The sequence below is a fragment of the Pseudorasbora parva genome, chromosome 2, assembly GCF_024679245.1.
Source record: "Pseudorasbora parva isolate DD20220531a chromosome 2, ASM2467924v1, whole genome shotgun sequence".
In the NCBI taxonomy this organism is placed as follows: domain Eukaryota; kingdom Metazoa; phylum Chordata; class Actinopteri; order Cypriniformes; family Gobionidae; genus Pseudorasbora; species Pseudorasbora parva.
In genome coordinates this window covers 32,058,534-32,085,023 of record NC_090173.1, presented here as the reverse complement: position 1 = coordinate 32,085,023, position 26,490 = coordinate 32,058,534, and the positions used below count along the sequence as shown (strand labels likewise).

At 37.0% G+C, this 26,490-nt stretch overlaps 2 protein-coding genes across 2 annotated transcripts in view; both read left to right on the top strand.

The window, feature by feature from the left end:
* The window catches only part of map3k3 (mitogen-activated protein kinase kinase kinase 3), a 38,548-nt gene extending 31,586 nt beyond the window's left edge, over positions 1–6,962 (top strand). The window contains 9 exon segments of the mRNA XM_067415968.1: positions 292–365; positions 478–545; positions 637–729; positions 820–981; positions 1,126–1,274; positions 1,733–1,864; positions 2,255–2,384; positions 4,092–4,269; positions 5,629–6,962. Of these exon segments, the coding sequence (XP_067272069.1) occupies positions 292–365; positions 478–545; positions 637–729; positions 820–981; positions 1,126–1,274; positions 1,733–1,864; positions 2,255–2,384; positions 4,092–4,269; positions 5,629–5,857 (1,215 nt within the window). The 3' untranslated portion in view covers positions 5,858–6,962.
* Positions 6,963–15,696: 8,734 nt separating this feature from the next.
* On the top strand, positions 15,697–25,048 carry gfap (glial fibrillary acidic protein). Its single transcript, XM_067415957.1, has 9 exons — positions 15,697–16,241; positions 21,398–21,458; positions 21,544–21,639; positions 21,933–22,094; positions 22,617–22,742; positions 22,835–23,055; positions 23,138–23,181; positions 23,378–23,463; positions 23,843–25,048. The coding sequence occupies exons 1-9, from the start codon at positions 15,745–15,747 to the stop codon at positions 23,882–23,884; spliced, it is 1,335 nt and encodes a 444-aa protein (XP_067272058.1). The 5' UTR covers positions 15,697–15,744; the 3' UTR covers positions 23,885–25,048.
* Positions 25,049–26,490: the final 1,442 nt, after the last annotated feature.

The following is a 26,490-nucleotide window of genomic DNA, read 5'->3' as shown; positions in this document are numbered from 1 at the left end:
ATATATATATATATATATATATATATATATATATATATATATATATATATATATATATATATATATATATATATAAATTGGTAACAGTAAGTGTTGAAAAGGAGACATGTGCAGCATAGATTTCAAGTACTGTATAGAAAAGGTGTCAAGGTTACGTTCAAACAGGGAGATTTTCCCATAGAAATGCCACATTCTGCAATTGTCTTAGGAGCTTGGAAATTACATGATGTCACCTAATCATCTAGTATGCCATCTGAGTCCATTGGTCTTACAATTCACCTGTATTGAAAGGTGCTGGATCCTTGGAGCAGTGCAGAAAACTCTGTGTCCGGCAGTTGTCAGTCACTGGACAGCAACTCTGACAGGTAAGGTGACAGATACAATCAGAAATGTATTTGAATGATACTGTGAATTTTTTTTTTTTTTTAAGCACCTGTCACTGTTATTTTGCATTTATTGGTGTCTCTTGTTCCGTAGCCCCTCACTCAGGAAATCTCGTACACACAGGGTTAAGAGTTACTCTGACAACCGACAGGACTGTGCAGGTGCCTCTCAATACTTTACTTTACGAAAGTTCTACAAATCTACTGTTCCATTGACCCAAATGTCCGTTCTTTTCCCATTCTCCTCGTTTAGACCGGGAAAATCATGTATATGATAAGATTGGTAAGGGAGGGACGTATCCTCGTAGGTATCATGTGTCCCTGCATCATAAAGACCATAGTGAAGGTGCGATATAAATTATATATAAATTTGAGTGTACTCACACACTCCAGGTCCTCCCATGTCATGTTTTAAACGAACAATGCTGCTTTTCAGGCCGACGGACGTTTCCGCGGATCCGTCGTCCCCAGGGAAACTTGTTCACATTGGTGCCATCACGGCGATCGCTGAACGGCAGTGAGGAGAGTTTAGGGAGCTGGCAGCTGGTGGATACTCAGGCCAGACTCCGTCCACAGGACCGCCCAGTCCCTCATAAGTGTGAGTGTGATGTAGATTATTTGGTATATTTAAGGTAATGTTCATAAACGTTTTAAAACTGCTTTGATGTATTTCAGATGTTTGTATTTGTGTGAAATTTTCAATTTTATTGGTTTCATTTATCATTATTGTCATACTTGTCAGCCCCTACAGCTCCAGTGACGTGGCGTAGGGGGAAGTTGCTGGGTCAGGGTGCTTTTGGAAGGGTTTATCTGTGCTATGATGTGGACACAGGCAGAGAACTTGCAGCAAAACAGGTTCATTTTGACCCTGCCAGTCCAGAGACCAGTAAGGTACACTACAAATAGTTATTTTATTTGATTTTATTTGATTTTGCTTTTTTTTTTTCTCTTGATTTATGTCTATCTTTCTTTCTCAAACTTTCCCCCACTCTTTAATTCTTTTCCTGTCTGCCATTGCAAAAACATGCACTGTCGCTTCCTGTATCTGTGCTTGATTGTGTGTCGGCCAGAGGGGGGTTTTAGGCAAGGGGAAGTGGGGTAGTCTAACAACGCATTTGTCGTTGATCATGCCATCATTTGACACAAATACAAATGTATGCTCGCTCACACAATCAAAGACTAAGTGCTTCTAGTATTTTTGTGCTTTTTAACCACTGTTTGGCTTTAGTGTGTTGTGGTTTTATATTTTTCCAGTTGATCTTCCACCTACATCTCACTCATACTCTCTCTGGTCACAGCCGCTCGGCTCAGCTGTGGTCGTGTCATGACTCTTGTCCCCCTTTCTGCAGGAGGTCAGCGCTTTAGAGTGTGAGATACAGCTGTTGAAGAACCTGCACCATGAGCGAATCGTCCAGTACTACGGTTGCCTTAGAGATCACAGTGAGAAGACCCTCACCATTTTCATGGAGTATATGCCTGGGGTAAGTGTTGAAGAGCATTGGGTCATCAAGTTTTGGGAAAACAACAAGGATTAGACTTCTTATTGGAGAAGATGGCACAAAAAGTACACTTCTATAATTCCATTATGTACCTCATTATGTTCTAAACCTGAAATTCATGAAAAGAATGGGGGGAGTTTTAAAAATGTCACTTACTACCTAATATAGTAAAAAAAGTCACTTACTACCTAATATATCCCACCCACTAACAGGTGCTGTGACAGAGTTAATCAGTGTTATTCACTTAACTTTTTTGAAGACAACATTCACAAAATATCTTAACCACTCCAAATCTACCTGTTTGATAGCAATACTGTGGTTGTGATGTAGAGTTCAGTGTGGCTCACATGTGCTGTGGTTTATGTCCCCCAGGGTTCAGTCAAAGACCAGCTAAAGGCCTATGGGGCTTTGACAGAGAATGTTACGCGCAAGTATACGAGACAGATTCTGGAGGGCATGTCCTACCTGCACAGCAACATGATCGTCCACAGGGACATCAAAGGTACACCCTTGCATATACTCATATATATATATATATATATATATATACAGTGCCTTGCGAAAGTATTCGGCCCCCTTGAACTTTGCGACCTTTTGCCACATTTCAGGCTTCAATTATAAAGATATAAAACTCTAATTTTTGTGAAGAATCAACAACAAGTGGGACACAATCATAAAGTGGAATGAAATATATTGGATATTTCAAAAAAAAAATATATAAATCAAAAACTGAAAAATTGGACGTGCAGAATTATTCTGCCCCTTTACTTTCAGTGCAGCAAACTCTCTCCAGAAGTTCAGTGAGGATCTCTGAATGATCCAATGTTGACCTAAATGACTAATGATGATAAATAGAATCCACCTGTGTGTAATCAAGTCTCCGTATAAATGCACCTGCACTATGATAGTCTCAGAGGTCCGTTTAAAGCGCAGAGAGCATCATGAAGAACAAGGAACACACCAGGCAGGTCCGAGATACTGTTGTGGAGAAGTTTAAAGCCGGATTTAGATACAAAAAGATTTCCCAAGCTTTAAACATCCCAAGGAGCACTGTGCAAGCGATAATATTGAAATGGAAGGAGTATCAGACCACTGCAAATCTACCAAGACTTGGCCGTCCCTCTAAACTTCGTGCTCATACAAGGAGAAGACTGATCAGAGATGCAGCCAAGAGGCCCATGATCACTCTGGATGAACTACAGAGATCTACAGCTGAGGTGGGAGACTCTGTCCATAGGACAACAATCAGTCATATACTGCACAAATCTGGCTTTTATGGAAGAGTGGCAAGAAGAAAGCCATTTCTTAAAGATATCCATAAAAAGTGTTGTTTAAAGATTGCCACAAGCCACCTGGGAGACACACCAAACATGAAGAAGGTGCTCTGGTCAGATGAAACCAAAATTGAACTTTTTGGCAACAATGCAAAACGTTATGTTTGGCGTAAAAGCAAACACAGTTCATCACCCTGAACACACCATCCCCACTGTCAAACATGGTGGTGGCAGCATCATGGTTTGGGTCTGCTTTTCTTCAGCAGGGACAGGGAAGATGGTTAAAATTAATGGGAAGGTGGATGGAGCCAAATACAGGACCATTCTGGAAGAAAACCTAATTGAGTCTGCAAAAGACCGGAGACTGGGACGGAGATTTGTCTTCCAACAAGACAATGATCCAAAACATAAAGCAAAATCTACAATGGAATGGTTCAAAAATAAACATATCCAGGTGTTAGAATGGCCAAGTCAAAGTCCAGACCTGAATCCAATCGAGAATCTGTGGAAAGAACTGAAAACTGCTGTTCACAAACGCTCTCCATCCAACCTCACTGAGCTCGAGCTGTGGGAGGAATGGGCAAAACTGATAGAGACATACCCCAAGCGACTTACAGCTGTAATCAAATGATTGTATCCCACTTGTTGTTGATTCTTCACAAAAAATGTTTGAAGCCTGAAATGTGGCAAAAGGTCGCAAGGTTCAAGGGGGCCGCAAGACACTGTATGATAATGATAACAGAATTGAAAAAAAATAAAATTATATATATATATATATATATGAGTGGGCCCTAAGTGTGTTTTCTTATGCAAATAGTTTTGGACATATTATATACACATATTATAGCTTGTAAATCTCTAATATAGCCAACCTATAAAATAGCCACCACTGTATGTTAAGTGCTCTCCCTGGCCACTTCCTCTGGTGCATTCAGGGGCCAACATCCTGCGAGATTCAGCCGGCAATGTGAAGCTGGGAGATTTTGGCGCCAGTAAGCGGCTTCAGACCATCTGTATGTCCAGTACTGGGGTCCGTTCTGTTACTGGAACACCATACTGGATGAGCCCAGAGGTCATCAGTGGAGAGGGGTATGGCCGGAAGGCAGATGTTTGGTGAGAGCAAGTTTTTATAAATATTTTTTTTTTTAAACTATGAGATGAAATTGTAGACACTAGGTCTCATTCACTATTGACTGGGGGGATTCTTTCTTAATTTTATGCACACAAGAACTTCTCGCGAAAAAGCTCTGCTTTTTTTGTTTTTTATCAATATATTTATTATTTTTACATGAACAATTTACAGAATGTGTTTTATATATACAAGTAAACAATATTTTCTAACTATCCCACCCCTCAATAGACAGAACACTCCTATAGGCATTATTACAAGACTGATGTATAAGAAAGAAACATAATTATAATAAAGAAAATAGAGAGAAAATTAAAAATATTTTATACGAGTAAAGAAGTGTTATATTTTCACATCAGCATTTTCAATCAGTGTAACATCCAAATTATAAGCTTTTCCTACTCTGTATATGATTGAAAGTATTTAAGATGAAAATAATTATTTATATATGGTAATATATGGATTATATAATATAATTAATGCAATATACTTCAATGTAATTATAGTCTGATTAGGATGAAATATAACTTCTTAACACGATTATGAAGCCATACAGAGTAAGTTGTTTTTGTATGTGTAATGTGCGTACACGTGCTTGGTGAATGAGACCCATTGAGAATATAAGATTCTGGCTTTTTGCTTTTGAGAAAAACTTCCATCTTCATTCATGGGAACCTAAAAGCTGCATATTTATACTAGAGTGAGAAAAGCAGCTGGGATTTATGGAAGTGAATGTTAGTGTGGCAAGACATTTGCACCATTATGAGCTCATCTACTCAAAGTCGCTTTACTGTAAATTGTTTATTAAGCAGACATGATTGTGAGTGGTTGTGAAGAGTTTAAAAAAAGCATCATTCTCTAAATATTAAGAAAAAGAGCAGCCATATCTTAAGAACTGCACATATTCTCATTCAGTGGGAGTGGCTTAGTTGCTGCTTAGGGATTCCCCGACATAAACTGATTGGACAGTCTCCCGGCAGGTCAGGGGAGCATTATGATTGGCTGAAAGTCAGCACGGAAAGTTTGTGGTTGTCTGGGTCTCCAGATAGTCCACTTGCATATAAAACTACAACAAATATTCTCAATCCGTATTATTATCTTATCTGCAGTTAAGAATGTCTATAAACATCCATGATAAGTTTAATACATTTAATTGCTAAATTTAAAAGATAATTGCCAAAAAGCTATCAAAATGTATGTGATGAATTCAAGATATATATATACACTCACTCTAAAACATCTGGAATCTAATAACTTTACAAAAAAACGTAACAGTCAGTACATGAAAACTCGACACGTGACCTAACGGGTCATTAATCTTAAACTGTATGTTGTGTGAACAGGAGTCTTGGCTGCACTGTGGTGGAGATGTTGACAGAAAAGCCCCCTTGGGCTGAATTCGAGGCCATGGCGGCCATATTTAAGATCGCCACTCAGCCCACCAACCCCCAGCTACCCTCCCACATCTCCGAGCACACGCGGGACTTCCTCCGCTGCATCTTCGTGGAGGCCAAGTACCGGCCGAGTGCGGAGGAGCTGCTCAGACATCCCTTCTCACAGATCTTGTGCTGAGGAGGCCCGTTGTCCATCCAACTGCTTCAACTTGTTAAAACCCCCAGAGGAACCTGTTCAAAAACATTTAAAAGTGTGATAAGCTCAGTTTCAAAGGCAAACTAGGTTTCCAGAGCATGCTTGCTGCCAGCACCCAATCAGCTGTTGCCTGGACTAGGTCACAAAACTGGTTTATTCTCTATCAGTTTAAAATGTGATGTCTTTGTGACAGCAGGGGGCGCTACAGGACTTTCGTACTGCACACACTCTTTATTTCAGGAATAAACAGGTTGATGGTGTCATCAGATGAGCAGATGCAGACTTATTACAACAACTGCCAAATGTTCCCTCTGAAGCCAACAGGGTCTGAATCTCCTAGAATGAGGTTTTCAGACATCAAGAATGGTAATGAATGTTTCGTACAGTCCACGGCAGAGTTGTGAAGTCAGTGTTTTAGGTGTTCATTTTCTCCATGTGCGTCTGTTGCTTCTGACTACAGGCACTTAGTGTTAAAGAAAACGTAATAATTACGTCTCGGTTTGTGTCTGGTGAATGAGGGTCTTGTGCACGGCAATCTTGAATGCTTTTAAATACTCTTTATAGAATTGCACTTCCTTTGATTTGTCGTTTGTAAGTGTTTTAGTCCGTTACAGAAAGCAGCTTACTTTGTTTTTGGCTTGAGAGTCAGGCCATGAGGTTATAGTGTTATAGTGAAGTGGACAAAGCATAAAACTTAGTTGTTTTTTTTGTACCACTGAAGTGCCTTATGGTGTCCTGTAGAGAGCAGCAGGACAGTACTTAAGATGCAGCTAATCTCACTAATAGTCTTCCCATAGTGTTGAGATGGTAAATTGGGAATCTCGTACGGCGTTTTATCGGTTATTTTGGGTATGGTGAGATATTGAGAGCACATTAAGATGTATATTAGTTATTTCTCCAGCCCAGCCAAAGAAAACCTATTAAGAAAGTGTTGTGCCTTAAGCGTCGCATGGCAGTATATCGGACTCATTTGGATCAGATGCACTTTTATTAAATGAATGTTGAATTTACCAAATTGTTCGTTTGTTACACAGAATGTGAAGCCTTTTTCACTTTTATTTATATCCCATTGTTCAGCCATTTTTGTATACGATTTTATATATATATATATATATATATATATATATATATATATATATATATATATATATATATATATATATATATATATATAATATAAATAAATCTATTTTTATATAGTGACTCTGAACCGAGTTGTGCTTTTAGGAACAGAAGAAGAGTTAGAAACAAGCAGCTGGTTTTGCAGAGACTACATCATGATTTCACATGTGTTTATTCCTGGCTGGAAATTGAGCTCTGGCGATTTACGCCGTGCCTGATCTGTGCAAGTCATAAGTCCTCTGTACTTAGTTTTTTTTTAATGTTTATTGTGTGTGTGTTTCTGTTAATCGGTCAGCTTTTTTTTCCCCGTGAGGATATTGGAGAGAATTTCACGCAGACGGGATTTTAATGCAGGTTGTTACAGGAAGTGACCAGTGCCTTGAATCATTCTCAGAAATACATGTACACCCAGACATTCACATTTGCTGCCACTTAGGAATGACTTGCACAGATATGTATTTACCTTTATGTATTCAGAGTTGCAGTGTTGGAAAGAAAAATATAAGAGGTGTAAAAGAAAGGTTTTTATGTTAAGAAAAAGAGGGTTTAAAGGTTGATGTACACTACCATTTAAAGTCTGGTGTCAGTAAAATTTTTGTAAAAGAAGGTAACTTATTCACCAAGGATGCATTGAATTGATCAAAAGTGACAGTAAAGACATTTATACTCTTACAAACTGTTTCTATTTAAAATAATTCTCACATATTTCACAGTTTCCACAAAAATATGAGAGGGCACAAATTAAGCTGAAAATTCTGCTTTCATATCACAAACAAAATTACATTTTAAAACAGTAAAATAGACATTTTAAATGGCAATGATATAGGTTTTTGATCAGAAAAATGCAGCCTTGGTGAGCGTAAGAGATTTCTTTATAATATATATCACTGTAGTGTATTTCACAATTATTCAGAATGTAAGTGTTGTTATACTTGGAAAGTAAGCACATGGGACTTGGCAAGTTTGTGATGAACTGAGAAAAGTTTATGAAAAAGCACCAAGCTTTCTTTGAAAATGTATTATGGGGTGTTGCTCAAATGAAAGGGTAGGTCGATGCCAGGGGCAAAATTCCACTCAGCTTGACGACTTTGTTTAGCTCAGGGTTTGGGTGACAGGTGTCCATTATATGGGCACACCAACACTGACCCCAGGACCAATTGTCCTCTTTTTATGTTGTTTTAAAAAGTATTTTGGCCTCCTCAAAAGAGTTGAATGGCTCAAATATGATCTTAAAAAGCTGCTAGTTCTTGTTTAGGCAGCTAAGAATCAGTATTGTACCAAAGAATCAGATATTGTACCAAATGTCTCAGAGAAATGTCACAGTAAGTCTAAGTTGAGAACCCTGGGATAAGCAAAAGAATACAAACCAATAGGTTAGATACACAGTATAATTATGGTTATGTATCTTGACATGAGACTTGCAGTGCAAAGTCCAGTGTATCAAATATTTTCCAATAAAATAATATGCACAAAACAATCTTGTGTGCTTGTTTTTAAAGTTGAATTTGTATCGTATCATTTTCAGTGTTCTCTAATGCCTATTATGTGTGTCTGTCTGTGATTCTTGCTAATAGTGAGTTTCTCAGCATCTGTCTTTGTCTATTTGGAGTCAGTCTTAGCCAGTCACAGTACTTACTGTTTTTCTTTGTGAATACTCGCCATTGTGGCATCAAGGAAAGGAGTGACTGAATTTATAGCGCTTCCTCCCCTCTTCTCTCTGTTTGGTGAAATATAGTGCAAAGAGAAACATTATGCTCAGACAGGAATGAGGCCTACGTAAAGAAGTGACTTATTCAATGTTTATTTCTTCACTGCATTTTTTTCCTGCTGGTCACTGCCTTTTTTAAGCCTTAATTTATGAGTCACGGTGTTCCTCAGGTCTTTTGGCAGTCAGAAAAGTAAATGTTCTGCCTTGTGTATGTTGTTATACCAGTTGTGACCGAGAAAGAATGCATTTCTTTTAAATTCATCTGAAATAAATAATAAAATTATATATATATATATATATATATATATAGTATTTTGCTGCAGGTGGTGACATATGTGATAGTTCGAAGTTTATTCTTCATATTTGTCTTTTTTTACATACGTGTTAATCTTAAGATTAACAAGTTAGAATATATATATATATATATATATATATATATATATATATATATATATATATATATATATATATATATATATATTCTAACATGTTAATCTTAAGAAGGGTAGAATATGAAGAATAAACTTCCAATTATCATGTAGTGTCACTGCCTCCAGCAAGATATACACACACACACACACACTCTCTCTCTATATATAGAGTATATATATATATATTACATTACATATACTAGGGCTGTCAATAAATTAAAAAAATGTACTGCAATAATTGCACATTTGTCGTGAAATTAAACATACACCATTTATCTCATTAAACATATTAGTTTTGTCATAATTTGCTATAGCCATAGTAAACAATTAGACTGAAGGGGGATTCTCACAAAACTATTTTCTGCAAGCTTCAAGGATCAGAGGAGACTCCAAAAAGACATCAAATAACCAAATATAAGGACGCCATATAATTATATTAGGCCTATAAATGTATACACACTTAAGCACCCATGAAAAAAAAACATGTATATTGATTATCTAATCGACTTAAAATACAATATAGTAGCCTACATGGGCATTTGGCAGGTTTATTTGTTTTATTTTTAATTTGTCCTTTTTGTAATATATGCAGTTTTTACTTTAGTTCGAGTATTTTATGGCTGGCGCAGAGATGATGCGTAACGATACTGAAGACATTTCATGTTTAACATGACAATATTCAGGGATTTCTCGATATTTACAGCCATTTTCATGCACAAAGAATCCATGTAATAAACATTTATAATAAAAAATGTTTTAATTGAGATCAATTTTATTTTGGGATGTTTTTCCCTCTCCAAATTTTTATTTATGTACTTTTAGTTTTTTTTTGTATTGCTTATTAAGCATATTTTATATGCTTAATTTAACATACATTTAGTTGCATTTTAGTTTGAAGCACAACAAATGTCTCTTGTCTTCTAAGCGGAGCACCTGGCTGGATTTTTTGGCACAACATTCACTGAGCACTGGACTTGCTATTTGGTGATGCCACATCATTTAAATTTGTATTCCTCAGATTTATCTGCACACAGTACGATTCACGATCGACATGCACAGAAACAAACATAAATGCACACACAAACACACACATAGTTTGGCAGATTAGTGCAGTCTCAGAGTCTGGTTGTGGCTTTGTCTTGGCCGATGATCAGTCAGTGAAAATATCATTAGGATTCTGCTGTTCGCTCCTGCCTCATTACACTGGAGACATGAATCAGCTGTTTGACAATCCCAAACCCGAGAGACCAAGGAAACCATGACAGGTTGACTAACAAAAAAATGAGATGGGATTGAAGAGGGACCAACTGGACGTTTCTATGCTTCTCGTACAGTAACTGACTTTCCTCTTTGAACTTTTCACCTCTCTTGGATGTTTAGTCTCAGATAGACATTCCCCCAGTTACCGGGGCTGAGGCAACCACAGTCACCCCTGCAGATATTTATTAGGGGATCGTAACAACGGCTTCCCTATGTTAGGCCTGACACTAAACACACCAAACAGCATTAATTACAGCTGGCCTTGTAGTAGGAACATACTGTGATAAAAGGGTCATTCGTATTCTAGTCGCTCTGTCAAGTTAAACCCGGCAAGTTTGTTGATAATTTAAGTGAGAGGTTAAAATCAATCAAACAACACATTAAAATCATTTATGCAGATACATTCTTTAACTTTATAGAATTTTTACATCACATTTTAGTTATAATAGTGAGCAATTGGTAATCGGTTGATTATTTGATACATGATATTGTTTTGTATAACAAGGCTCTTTGTAAACTGGACAGAGACGTTCAGCCGCAGAAGTCTTGATCGCAGCAGTAAATATTTTCGCCAGGTGTGCAGGACTCCTCACATGTACGGGACAAATAAGTCACTGAAAAAAAAAAACATTCATATTTAAAAAAGCATTATTTTAATTATATATATATATATATATATATATATATATATATATATATATATATATATATATATATATATATATATATATATATATATATATATAATATATATATAATTAAAAAAATGCTGTACTGTTGGCCTCAGTCCTGCAGAAGTTGGCAGATGGGGGGCATTCCGTTACGACCTTGCAGTTGTCATCCACACAGGTGAAGCACTGCAGGGAGTGCACTGCACAGAGTGAAAGAGACATGACCACAAACGGATCATGAGGTGCTGTGGAACTGCATATGTAGAAAGACTAGATATATATATAACTACATGGCTACAGTTGATGTGTCCTTACTATTTGAGAACAATCATCTCAGACAACATTTCCATTCTTACTTCATAGTACTGAATTCCAAGTCCCATCACCAGTATGCTGAATCTCAGGTAGGGCTATTCAGCATCTTTTATTCAGCAGTAATATAATATAAACTCACCAGTAGTGCTGCACACAAGCATCAGAACTAGAGCACAAACTAGAGCCTTCATGGTTTCAGCTTTAGCAAACTCCTTTTGAAGCAGTAATAAAGGAACGTGGTGTCAGTGAGTGTCTGGTAAACAGCAAGAGTGTGCACCATTATATACTGCTTGCTAAATTAAAACCCCTTTTGCTGAGAGTACAGCATGATGGGCATGTTGCAGTACAGGATTATTAGCATGCTGCAGTACAGGTTTACACCTTGGGGCTAAATATTTTTATTTATTAGCTAGAAATTACAAACTTCTGATTCCTAAATATTTCCATTGACTCAATTACTGTGAATTGAATGTGAATTGTGTTTGGGATTTCAACTGCAGTTTGAAAGACTTAAAAAAGTACTAAAATTAAATTGAACTGCCTTTTAACAAGTTGTTAAAAGTTTGGCATCTACATTGTTTGATTTAACATTGAATATATGAGTATTAACCTTAAGCCAGCAGATCTTTAAAATACATCTGTGATTAAAAAAATGTATGCTTTAAAGGTCTCATCTTCATAAATTCTAGCAGAGTATTTCAGGTAAAGATGTTCGGCGTGCTGTATAGGGTTCAAGGAAAGATTATGGTAAAAAGAAATCCTGCAATTAATTACATTTCGACATTACAATTCTTAACTTTGTAGGGAAATATGACATTATTCTCTTCTTTATCCAAATTTGCCTTTTTAAGTATATTTTAATGTATCAAATTTATATATTTTTTTAAAACGTATATTAAATCTTTCAAATATTTTATTTTAAAATTTTACTACTATTTAAAAGTTTTGGGAAAGTGAGATTATGTTTTAAAGAAAGGAATACTTTTACATTATATTCTTATTCATCCAAACATGGCTTTTTCACAAATATTCCAACGTTTCCACAAAATAAGAAGCACTGTTTTCAGCGTTGATAATTATAAATGTTTCTTGAGCAGCAATTCATCATGATTTCTGAAGAATCATGTGACACTTAAGATTGGAGTAATGATGCTGAATATTTCATCACAGGAATAAATGACATTTTTAAATATAATAACATAAACATAAAATATTATTTATTAATTTTAATAATATTTCACAGTATGAATTTTTTTACTGTATTTTTAAACAAATAAATGCATTGTTGGTGGCAATAATAGTATAGTTGACAATAAAAATATTGAAAAAGACAATTTCTCCACTGACACGTCTTACCCCACTTTTCTTTGCGTGATTTTAGACACCTTCCTAATCAAACAACCAACACCCACAAATACCAAACACTCACTGGACCTGACCATCCACCCATAACAATCCTGCAGTCTGCAGGCATCAGTGTTGGCTGCCGATGAGCTCATCATCTAGAAATCTGTTGTGCTGGATGTGTTGTTTTCTGTCTGGCTGTGCCTCTGTGCCACTGATACGCTCCTCTAGTATTTTGTAGACTGCTGACGTGGGCATTTGTGTCCTAGATCTTCTATACTTCAGGAATACATAATGATGTAAAGCAAGTCTTTGGTTCTTTTGACTGGATGTTTCCTACATTTTTATATTTCTATTTTTTTTAAACAATTTAAATATATTTGATACATTTCCAAGCTACATTTTTAAAAACAGTCAAGTGAGTTTATTAAGACAAGATTATTATTAAAATAGCGTTTATTATTTCTAATTTCTTTTTTTTCTTTTTCTTTTTGGTAGATTATTGAGGAATTTGTCTTTTTTATTAATTACTTTATATATACAATATATTTATATTTGCCTTTAATTTATTTTGATTTCAGATTTGTGATTTTAGTACTTAAAGTTTAGTACAAACCCGATTCCAAAAAAATTGGGACACTATACAGGTTGTGAATAAAAAAGGAATGCAATAATTTACACATCTCATAAACATATATTTTATTCACAATATAATATAGATAACATATCAAATGTTGAAAGTGAGACATTTTGCGGGACAGTGGGACAGGTAGCAATAAGAAGTCGGAAAAGTTAAATGTACATATAATTGATGATTATTGTAGACCAATTTGCAACTTATTAGGTCAATTGGAAACATGATTGGGTATAAAAAGAGCCTCTCAGAGTGACAGTGTCTCTCAGAAGTCAAGATGGGCAGAGGATCACCAATTCCCCCAATGCTATGGCAAAAAATAGTGGAGCAATATCAGAAAGGAGTTTCTCAGAGAAAATTACAAAGAGTTTGAAGTTATCATCATCTACAGAGCATAATATCATCCAAAGATTCAGAGAATCTGGAACAATCTCTGTGTGTAAGGGTCAAGGCCAGAACACCATAATGGATGCCCGTGATCTTCAGGCCCTTAGAGAGCACTGCATCACATACAGGAAGGCTACTGTAATGGAAATCACAATATGGGCTTGTGTTGTCAGTGAACACAATCCATCGTGCCATTCACTGTTGCCGGCTAAAACTCTACAGGTCAAAAAAGAAGCCATATCTAAACATGATCCAGAAGCGCAGGCATTTTCTTTGGACCAAGGCTCATTTAAAATGGACTGTGACAAAGTGGAAAACTGTTCTGTGCTCAGATGAATCAAATAAGTTCTTTTTGGAAAACTGGGACACCATTACATCCGGACTAAAGAGGACAAGGACAGCCCGAGTTGTTATCAGCGCTCAATTCAGAAGCCTGCATCTCTGATGGTATGGGGTTGCATGAGTGTGTGTGGCATGGGCAGCTTACACATCTGGAAAGGTCCATCAATGCTGAAAGGTATATCCAAGTTCTAGAACAACAAATGCTCCATCCAGACGTCGTCTCTTTCAGGGAAGACCTTGCCTTTTCCAACATGACAATGCCAGACCACATACTGCATCAATTACAACATCATGACTGCGTAGAAGAAGGATCTGGGTACTCAAACGGCCAGCCTGCAGTCCAGATCTTTCACCCATAGAAAAGATTTTGCCCATCATATAGAGGAAGATGCGACAAACAAGACCTGAGACAGTTGAGCAACTAGAAGCCTGTATTAGACAAGAATGGGACAACATTCCTATTCCTAAACTCGAGCAACATGTCTCCTCAGTCCCCAGATGTTTGCAGACTGTTATAAAAAGAAGAGGGGATGCCTCACAGTGGTAAACATATCCTTTTCCCAACTTGATGTTGATGAAGAACAGATGTGTTGATGCCATGAAATTTAAAATCAACTTTGTTTTCCCCTTAAAATTATACATTTTCTCAGTTTAAACATTTGATATGTCATCAATGTTACAGTCTGAAAAAAAATATAGGAATTTTCTAGAATCTGGTTTGTGCTACAAAACATATTTTCAGTTAGTTGCCAAGGGAACTTTTTAAATCTAATATTTTATTTTATTTCAGTTTTATTTATATTTGGGAAAACAATTTTTATTAATAGTATAGTTTTAGTTAACAATGACAATAGTGGTTTTGACAGTGCTATTTTCTGGAGCTTGACATCCCCTGGTCTCCATTTACTTTTTATTGCATGGAGCAGAGAAGCTCACACGCTTTTCAAAATATCTTCTTTCATGTAACAGAAAAAAGAAAGTCATCCATGTTTGGAATAACATGAGTTTGAGTAAATGGTGACAGAATGTTTAATGTTGGGTAAACATTCCTTTTGATAGTTATACAGTGAGTTCACTTTAGTCAAATCCTTTGAATACTTGATTTTTCTGGTAAACAGATATGAATCAGTGATGCTGAAAAGTGTGTGTGATGTTCCCAGATCAGCACAAAAGAGAGCGTTAGACTCTTTTTATAATGAAGAATTACGTAATCACCCCAGTGTTCTGTGACATCATTAAAATCCCTCTTGGAACTGCAGAAAAACTGTGAACGAGAAGGAGAGGAACTCCAAATTAACCCAAAAGAGGTACAAAGCAGCACTTTATTATGGGGTGAGAGAGAGAATTGAAATGGCAGTCAAATATCAGTGCCATGACAGTCTGTCCCTGTGTGTATGTGTTCCAGCAGTGGCATGAATAGGATTTTCTCTGACTGACTGTGTCCCCTCCCCACACACGGTGCACCCCACACCAGAGAGACAGACAGAAGAGAGTGAAAAGAGGCAGTCAGGAGACTGGGTGGACAAGCACAAACAATTCCGGGCTCGCATACACACCCCCTGGCCTTTGCCCTCCCCATTGGACCCCCTCTTTCTCCCCCGCCTTCTCTATAAAAACCCAAAGTTCACCCACACTCGATCTCATTTTCCACTGCCATGGAACCCCAGCGTGCTTTCTCATCCTACCGAAAGCGATTCGGGACATTGGGCGGCTCCCCGTCCATGGGGATCACCAGCCGCCTCAGCACGGGCCGCCTGTCCCACCACAGCAGCCCACGCCACCTCACCTCCAGCCCAGCCACCATGTCCACCTCACGCTTGTCTCTGGGTGGGGAGCGTCTGGACTTCTCGGCGGACTCCCTGCTGAAGGCCCAGTACCGGGAGACGCGCACCAATGAGAAGGTGGAGATGATGGGGCTGAACGACCGCTTCGCCAGCTACATCGAAAAAGTGCGCTTCTTAGAGCAGCAAAACAAGATGCTGGTGGCAGAACTGAACCAGCTGAGGGGGAAAGAGCCAAGCCGTCTGGGGGACATCTACCAGGAGGAGCTGAGGGAGCTCCGCAGACAGGTGGACGGCCTCAACGCTGGGAAAGCCAGACTGGAGATAGAAAGAGACAACCTGGCCACAGACCTGGCCACTCTTAAACACAGGTAAGGGCAGATATGACCATTCAAAGTGCTCTCCTAGTCTACAGCAGGAGTTTCCAATCTTGTAGATGCCACGGAGCTCAAAATATGATCCTCCATGTGTGAGGGACCTCCATCCTAAAATGTATTAACATCTGCCTTTTATGAACACTTAATTTATACACACAAAACAATAAGAGTATAAATCATTATTATGTTACATTATTATGTATTTTGTTCTACTAATGTAGAAATGTATTGTCATGTATATTATTCTTGTTTATTTATATAATTTTAATATAATTTTAATAATATATAATTTTAATAAGTCATTTGTATAAGATTTTGTTTATTTTAATCAAATGTTAGATTATTTATGTGGAATTAATTTATTATTTACTCGTTTATTTTAATCAAATTATTATAAAATATTTTTTTACAGTTTTTTTCTAGACTTTTTCACGGACCCCCTGTCACTCTCTTGCAGACCTCAGTTTGAAAATCCCTGTCCTTGAGTTTTAAGCTAAATGGATTTTGAAAGCAATGCAATCAAATCAATAAAATCAATATTTTATACCTTGCACCTTTTTTGCACCTGGTTTTCGGACAAGGGTCCAGGGGTCTGCAGAAATGATGAATGAAAAAGAAACCTAACAAAAGTATTATGTGAAATAAAGGATTATACAGCAGATAAATACTTTCCACAAATATTTGAATGTATATTGTGATTGTATAATAACACAATTTTTTCTTACATTACATTTTGTCTTACATTTTAAGACAAAAATATACCTACATAAAATATATTATTTTATTTCATCATTTTCAAAACAAATTATTTATATATATATATATATATATATAATATATATATATATATATATATATATATATATATATATATATATATATATATATGTATGTATATATATATATATATATATATATATATATATATATATATATATATATATACGTGTGTGTGTGTGTGTGTGTGTGTGTGTGTGTGTGTGTGTGTGTGTGTGTGTGTGTGTGTGTGTGTGTGTGTGTGTGTGTGTGTGTGTGTGTATTGTGTGTAACTTCTGATTATGCCAGTTGTCTTCTATTGATATTACCTTCACATGTATGCCATTGGCAGACTCTTAAAAACAATTATTCAGCTTCTTCATTAGTTCACTTTCAAAAATGAAAGGAAACCCATGAGGAACCCCTGGAACTTTGGTTTACTGGGGTCATGCTGAAAACAACTGGCAACACAAAGTTAAAATCACTCTAACCACCATGTCAAAGTAAATTATACCCTTAAAGGGGTGTACTTGTGTACAAGTAAATGTGTCTGGTGGGGTGAAGGTATCACGCATTCCAGGACATACCAAGAAGAACGCTAAGAGCAACATGAGATCAATGTCACAAAAAAGCCCAATAGCCCAGTCAAAGAAAGTGCCATCTATTAACCTTCCCTTAAGAACAGCTGTCTTATGGGTAGAGAATCCCTTACGATTAAACAACTGCAGCACTTTAGGCATTTTTCCGCATCAGTACTACACTGCCAAAACTACAATGTCACTAGTGAATTTATAGCACCCAAACCCATTTTCAATAAGAGGCTCTCCATTTCTCGCTCTCATTCAACCTCACACTGGCTCTCTTTTCAAACCTCTCCTTTTAAAGCCTGACACACTGAGTGCCATGGGGGCAGGGAGGGGCACAATACCTCAGCTTCTACAAAAGCTGAACACACCCAGTGCAGATACCCTGTTGTTAGATATGAGAGAGAAGAATTTTAACTACATTCCAAACCGTCAAATTTACACTTGACATAATAAATGGCTGACAGGAGAATGTATGTTATAATGTACCATATGAATATTAATACATATTATACCATATTAATCAATTGCAATTCTATTTTATTCCCTGTTAATATTTCATAAAACACCAGTAACAGTAATGCAAAATTATGGGCCGTGGTACCAAAAAAAAAACATAAAGTTGCATTGGGACCGAGCTATGCATCTCAATTCAAAGTTACATTTTTATTTGTATTCTTCAAACTGGACACTATTTATTTGGAATTGTTTGCACTGATGTACATTAGACTGCTTGTGGCAGGTAGATGCTCAGTTTAGAAAAATATGAAAGGGTGTGCATGTACTCCACCCCGTGGGAAAGAGGGGCTGTTGCAGTGTGTGTGTGTGTGTGTGTGTGTGTGTGTGTGTATGTATGTGTGTGTGTGTGTGTGTGTGTGTGTGTGTGTGTGTGTGTATGTGTGTGTGTGTGTGTGTGTGTGTGTGTGTGTGTGTGTGTGTGTATGTGTGTGTGTGTGTGTGTGTGTGTGTGTGTGTGTGTGTGTGTGTGTGTGTGTGTGTGTGTTAATGATGCATGAGTGATCCACTGAACCCTGTCCTGCCCCCTCCTGCAGGTCTCACCACATCCACTGGGAGCTTTTCATTACAGATGTCATGACTGATTTATCATAAAGAACTTTTTAGGATTTTTGTGGTAATTACATTCATGCCATCACCTACCTATCTATCTATCTATCTATCTATCTATCTATCTATCTATCTATCTATCTATCTATCTATCTATCTATCTATCTATCTATCTATCTATCTATCTATCTATCTATCTATCTATCTATCTATCTATCTATCTATCTATCTATCTATCTGTCTATCTGTCTGTCTGTCTGTCTGTCTGTCTGTCTGTCTGTCTGTCTGTCTGTCTGTCTGTCTGTCTATCCGTCCGTCTGTCCGTCCGTTTCTATACGCTTTCTTGTTTGATTCTTAATAACAAATAAATAAAAGTTCTATTTTTTGCCAAAATAAAGGCCCTTTTACAACAAAAGTGAAATGAATAAGCCTGCTGGATTACAGAAAAAATAGGACACAGGAGAAAAAGTTACACACAATTTTTATTTAAGGTTAAAAACAAAGTCATTGGTTAATAAAGTGAAATTACATAAAGTGTATTTGTGTAATTTACATTTGTTCATTTAGCAGACGCTTTTATCAAAAGCATCTCATAACTGAGGGATAGACTACAGGAAGCGATCAGTCATAAAGAGCTGAATAATCACAAAAAGTGCTAGGGAGGGAATAGAGGAAATCAAGCGACTTTTATTCATTTTTTAAAGATGAGGTTAAAGGGATAGTTCACCCAAAAATGAAAATTGATGATTCCCTCAAATCCTCCTAGGTGTATATGACATTCTTTCAGACTAATAAAATCAGAGTTATATTAAAAATGTCCCGGCTCTTCAAAGCTTTATAATGGCAGTGAATATCGTCCTTGAAGTCCATAAAAGTGCATCTATATCCATCATAAAACTGCTCCACATGCATGGCTCTGATGGGTTAAAAAAGGCCTTATGAGGTGAAGTGATGCGCTTGTGTAAGACAAATATCTTTAAATATAAACTTTATAAAGTAAAATATCTAGCTTCTGCTAGCATTTATATGATGGTTAGATGCACTTTTATGAAAAAATAAGCAACCATTCACTGCCATAAAGCTTTGAAGAGCCAGGACATTTTTAATTTTATTTGTCTGAAAGAAGAATGTCATACACACTTGGCTTGATGGTGAGTAAATAATGGGCTGATTTTAATTTTTCACCCTTTAAGTGCTCACAGAAGAGCTGAGTTTTCAGCTGTCTTTTGAATGTTGTCAGCGATTCTGCATTCCGGATGGAGGTGGGAAGATCGTTCCACCTGCAGGGAATAAAAATGTTCTGGAAAGGGATTTCATGCCTCTCTGTGATGGTACCACGAGCTGTCACTGCTTAGCTGAGCGAAGGCTTCTTGTGGGGGGTGTAGATTTGTAGGAGCGAGTGGAATTGGGATGCTGAGCTTGTGGTGGATCAGTAAGCAAGCGTCAAAGCTTTGAACTTAATGTGAGCAGTGAGTGCGTCAGTGCAGAGAGAAAAAAATTGGTGTGGGTAAACCCAGCCTGATCTCAATGTTCAATCTTAAATTGAGTTTGTGACAGCCAGACAAGTGACATGGGCCCATTTGGACTCATTGAAGAAAAGACAAAGTGTCATCATTGAATCCTTTGAAGCGTTTTATCGCACACGATGGAAGTCCAGCCAGTGCATTGCAGTAGTAAAGCCTAAAGATGATCAGAGCCTGGGCGAGAAGCTGTGTTGTACTTGCATGCTCTGTTAGGAATGGTCTGATCTTCCTGATGTTGTGCCGCGCAAACCTGCATGACTGAGCTGCCTTTGAACTGCCAAATGTTACTCCAAGATTTCTGACTGACCTTGAAGCAGGGGTAATCAAAAATGAACAACAATTACATTATCTCGCTATTCTCTCAAAATGGGGAAGGGAGGCATCAGTCAATCGCTACATGGGAGAATTCTGAAAATACTTATTTGAAAAGGTAACTGATATTTTGTTGTAAATTTAAAAGTAATGTATTAGCACTAGAAAAAAGTAATCTGAGTACATAACTCACATTATCCCCAACACTGTATATACATGTATAGAGAGAGAGATTTATAAAAGTTATTTATGTTTCTTGAATTTAATTGGATGAGTGAACTGTGAGAGACATAAAAAAACAAAAAAATCACAATATATGAATATATGATTTAATTATTTATTTGTATGATACAGCTGCAAATACTAAGTATTCAAACACCTGTGAATCCTGACCCTCAAATACCTGTTAGTCTGTCTTTAAAATGTCCATCAAGAAGGACATCATGGGACTTTTAACGACCACAGAGAGTCAGGACCTCAGTTTAACGTCTATGGTTTAACGTCTCATCCGAAGGTACTCTTTGTCAGTACAGTGTCCCCTATCGCTATACTGGGGTGTTAGGACCCACACAGACCACAGGGTGAGCGCCCCCTGCTGGCCTCACTAACACCTCTACCAGCAGCAACCTAGTTTTCTCAGTTGGTCTCCCATCCAGATACTGACCAGGCTCAGCCCGGCTTAGCTTCAGTGGGAAACCAGTCTTGGGCTACAGGGTGATATGGCTGCTGGCTAAAATAAGAATACACCATGCACCAGTATCAGTGCTTGGGTCTCCGGGGGTTGTTTTTGTCACAAATCTTGAATATGTGGTTACAGTCATTTGTTGAATTTAAGAAATAATCCATAGGTTGTGAGAAAGTTCAGTTTTAGGAATGGTAACTGTCTTTGTTTTTTTTATCCGTCTTCCAGACTTCAAGATGAAACTGCCCTACGACAAGATGCAGAAAATAATCTCAACACCTACAGACAAGTAAAGAACACTACATTCCTGTCTCATTCATACATATCAAGAATAAGTTAGCATATTGCTATTTTGAACTTCACTTTGATTCCAGGAAGTGGATGAAGCGGCTCTGAACCGTGTACAGCTGGAGAGGAAGATTGATGCTCTGCAGGATGAGATCAATTTCCTGAAGAAGGTCCATGAGGAGGTGTGTTTTATCTCCTCGCTACCTCCATTTTTTCAGTCCTTCCCTGTCTCTATAGATTTTTCTCCAACTGGCATATCTGGCTCAGACCAGTTCATTTAATCTATCTATTTTAGCTATTTATAGCTCTAATGGATTCTGATGACTTTGCTTGAACAAACAGATTCACAATTTCCACATTTGCAAAATGACTGTGGACATAAGAACAGATGTGATCGGACACTGTGCTGTAACAAACCATTATATTACATGGAAATGTCTCTAATGCTTTCTACACTTTCTCTTCCTCTGTGTAGGAGATGAGGGAGTTGCATGATCAGCTGATGGCCCAACAGGTTCATGTGGATCTGGATGTGTCTAAGCCAGACTTAACCACTGCCCTGAAGGATATCAGAGCTCAGTTCGAGTCCATGGCCACCTCTAATATGCAGGAGACTGAGGAGTGGTATCGCTCAAAGGTTACATGAACACACACATACACACATGCATTCTTCTTGCTGGATTTTCTCTTTTAGAAGAACATTTTATTTATAATATAAAAATGTAATATAATAATAAATATAAACAAATACATTACAATTAATATTATAAAATTACCCAACACTTTAAAAATTATTGTTAAAAGATTATTGAAATGCATTTTACAAGAAAATACAATTTCAGTCATTCGTGGAAACGATTTACAAAAAAAATAAAAAATAATTCACGGAACAAATTCTTAATTTGGGAGAATTAATTCTTACTTATGGCCACAAAAAATTATTAGTTGACTTGACTTTTAAAAAGTGAGGAATCCCATTATTAAGTAAATAAACTTCATGCGTAACTGAATAAATAAAGTTATGTGAACTTGACAATTCCACATTACAATTTTTTTTAAAAATTTTAAGGCAATGGGTTTCCATACTTTTTATAATTGTATTTTAGTCTATTGCTATATAAAAAAAACTACTTTAAAAATGTATTATGTATTTTATTAGTTTGCTGATCTGACTGATGCAGCCAATCGGAACGGAGAGGCTCTGAGACAAGCTAAGCAGGAGGCCAATGAGTATCGTCGGCAGATTCAGGGCCTGACCTGTGACCTGGAATCTCTTCGTGGGTCTGTAAGTATTTCTCTGGTCACCAAACTTATAAAGAACAACAATACTTTCACTCATGACTCATGACATGGAAAAAAATACACACTGTCTTTAAGAACGAGTCCATGGAGCGTCAGCTGCGAGAGATGGAGGAACGTTTCGCCATAGAGACAGCCGGTTACCAAGACACTGTGGCTCGTCTGGAGGATGAGATCCAGATGCTGAAGGAGGAGATGGCCAGACACCTGCAGGAGTACCAGGACCTACTCAACGTAAAACTGGCTCTGGACATTGAAATTGCCACCTACAGGAAGCTGCTCGAAGGAGAAGAAAGCAGGTGAGGAGAGGAGAGAATGGCATGAACCATATTGACGAATTTAATTAAAATATGATTCAATTAATAGTCCCATCTCTTCTAGGATCACTGTTCCGGTGCAGAACTTCACCAACTTACAGTTTAGAGGTGAGTAATTCATCCTCCAGTTGTTGATTACAGCTTGATTTAAATGGCTCTGTTCAATAATTTGTGTGTGTGTGTGTGTGTGTGTGTGTGTGTGTGTGTGTGTGTGTGTGTGTGTGTGTGTGTGTGTGTGTGTGTGTGTGTGTGTGTGTGTGTGTGTGTGTGTGTGTGTGTGTGTGTGTGTGTGTGTGTGTGTTAGACACCAGCATGGACACTAAACTGACTCCTGAGGCACATGTGAAGAGGAGCATAGTTGTGAGAACTGTTGAGACACGTGACGGGGAGGTAAACACTAGGGGGCGCTGCTCATCAACTTTTAAAAATACATATTTAAAGTTTTTAATAGCCACTTTACACGAATGGACTTCGACTAAATCATACAAAGATTTTCTTTATCCAACAGTCTTTCTCACAGAAGAATAAAATTATTGATTATTTTGTTTATTTATTGATTTCTTTCATACATTGCAATAGAGCAGAGTTACCCAAAATGTTCACTATGAAGGGCCAAAAATTCAACTTGATTGAGGGTAATGGGCCAAAAGTAAAGTGTTATTTCCATTTATGTTAAAGTTGACAATAACACAAAATACAACAGCATTTATTTATTTAGCTTTGTTTTCTGTTTCAGCTAAAACTAACTTGTGCCATCTCTCTTTCACAGATCATTAAAGAGTCCACTACGGAGAGGAAGGATTTGCCGTAATCAGTCTACGACACTGGATCTGCTGCAACTCCTTTACTAATATTGAAGAGTATTAGAAAAGCTCCAGTACTAATACTGTGATCAAATATGTGATTTCTTGCTAACTTATTCTTGCTGCTTATTGTCTCCTAGTATAGTTCCTTGGAACTATGTTCAATTGCATTAGCAACGATAAGCTATACACTATTACTATAAAACTATGTTTTTCTCTTCATGGGCTATTCTCTTAACAGTATCTGTCTCTTTTGTGGCAAAGAGTATTAGCATGACAGTAGACTAGTTTTCGCTGATTGTGCCATAAAAAGTTATGGTTGGAAAGATGAAAGTAGAACAAGATGTTGCTAGTGGTCAGAGTGGGTAAACGAAGATTAGTGTTTTTTGTTTGTTCGTTTTCTAGCACAAACTGTAGAGATTTCATTCTGAAATGTATTGTAGTTTTTAAGAATTATGTACTAGATGAAGAAGAGCAGGTTTGGAACCGGTAGTTTATGAATCTGAATGGTCAGTGTCAAAGTGAGGCCGAAGGGAACTATAACAGCAAGACCTTTGTTAGAGTTTTAAAGGGATGATGGATTTTGTCAGCGGTGCTATGAACATTTTTCTTCTTCACTGTGTATGTTTTTACACAGTATCTAACTCATCTCTTTGGTCCCATGGTTAAAATGCTTTAAATTGCTTATTGGCTTGATTTGACCTGTAGAAAATACCAGCTTACGGAACTCATTATAAACTTCTGACATTGTGATACCCATCATATGCACAGATTAATTATTGACTTTTGCTCCTGATGCCTTTTCTATTGTTTTAAGATGCAGTCATATTTACCATTGCTCTGAAATTTTGCAAGCAAATCGGTCTTTCCAATAGGATCAGGAATTTTGTATGGGGGCGAAATGCAGATTACATTCATGCCTGTGAATTGACCGACAAAAAGCTACTTGGTTTGAAAGTCACTTCTGTGTAACATTTATTAACAATGGACCTTTTTGCATGCAAAATATTGCTCATGTGACCACTCATTTTCTGTGAGATAATACTTCAATTTAACACTGAACTATGTTTTCAACCAAGGGGGGCTAACTTTCACACTATTTTTGTATACTGAACTGGACGTCAGTGTATTGTTGTGGCTAACATTAATAAATAAAATATAATTTTTATTCAGTAGTGTCTGTGTCTACTTATAGAAAAGGACTTCTCAACAAAACAGTGACATTACAGCTGATGTATTATGAGTGTTCAATAATGACTTAAGTGAACGAAATAGGAAGTGACAGACGTGATCTGTCACATGTGAACATGCATGGGGGCAGAAGGTTTGAGTGACAGGTGTGTGTGACAGGGTCACTGACAGAGTGCGGATCCCACGCTTGGTTAGAGGGGATTACACATCTTTGTCCGGGTAAGTTGTGAGAGCACAGATAAGATACTGTAGAACTAGGTTTGCTGTTATTTAAGGTTTCAATGCTCTGGATATCAAGATAATGAATCCTCCCCAGATAGAGGAGGTATAAAGAAAGTTCTCAACCCGAAATCATTTCACACGTTCTTCTTTGTACTTCTCAGAAATATAGCCTAGCCTACTAGAAATTACATTTAGGCATAGTATACTTGACACTGATCGAAAAGTCAAAGTATATTTGACCTACACTTGTAGCTCTGTCTTTGGATCAAAAGATACTTAAAAGTATAATTAGGCTATTCAAAGTATACTTGTCTTTCAGTTATTTTTTCTCTTTTGTTTGAGCAGCCTATTAAATCCCTTTTCTCACATTGTTTTACATACCGTCTTATAAACTTATATTGTTTGAAAATAATGATTTATAAAGAAAACCAATATGTTCCTAACTGATTTTTTGAGTAGGCTAGTCCACAAGTAGTGTATGTAGGACTTTACTCCAAATCTACTTTGCTCTTTCCCCGTCACTGATGGAATTTTCCAGCTATCCATGTTTTCACTGTAATACCGTAGGAGTATGGAGGACCAAATTACTCAAAATGAAATAATTAAATAAATAATGAAATCAGTAAAACAACAATTAAATGTACCAGATTTTCTCAAAGATTTTTTTCATAATAATAGAGGGCATTTCACAAATGCCAATCAACAGGCAGTGGGCGGAGCTTGGCGGTGATTGGTTTGAAGTTGAAGAGTCAACAGACAGACAGATCGATCTGTGTGTGGTGTGTGTGTGGTGACATCACGGAAAGCACCATGGGTGCTTCTCATTTCTTATTTGTGACTGAAAATGTATTTCGACTCCATTTTCTAAATTTTCTAAAAACCTGAAAACTATGAGAACTGTGGCTGTGTTTAAGGCAATCTGAAAAGATTATCCAATCAGCGCCAAGCACCACCCAATGCCTGTTGATTGGCATTTGTGAAATGCCCTCTATTATTATGAAAAAAATATTTGGGAAAACCCATAGACCGTTAAAAAAAACAACGATAAAATAGAAAAGAAAAGAAAGGAAAATCGTGCTTCGTCAAATTGGTGTGATTCGTAAATGCAGCATATTATTATGAAATTATGATATTACTAAATTATGATATTATTATTATGACTTTTTGAAAAAGCGCATTTAATAATAAAAATAAATATTTT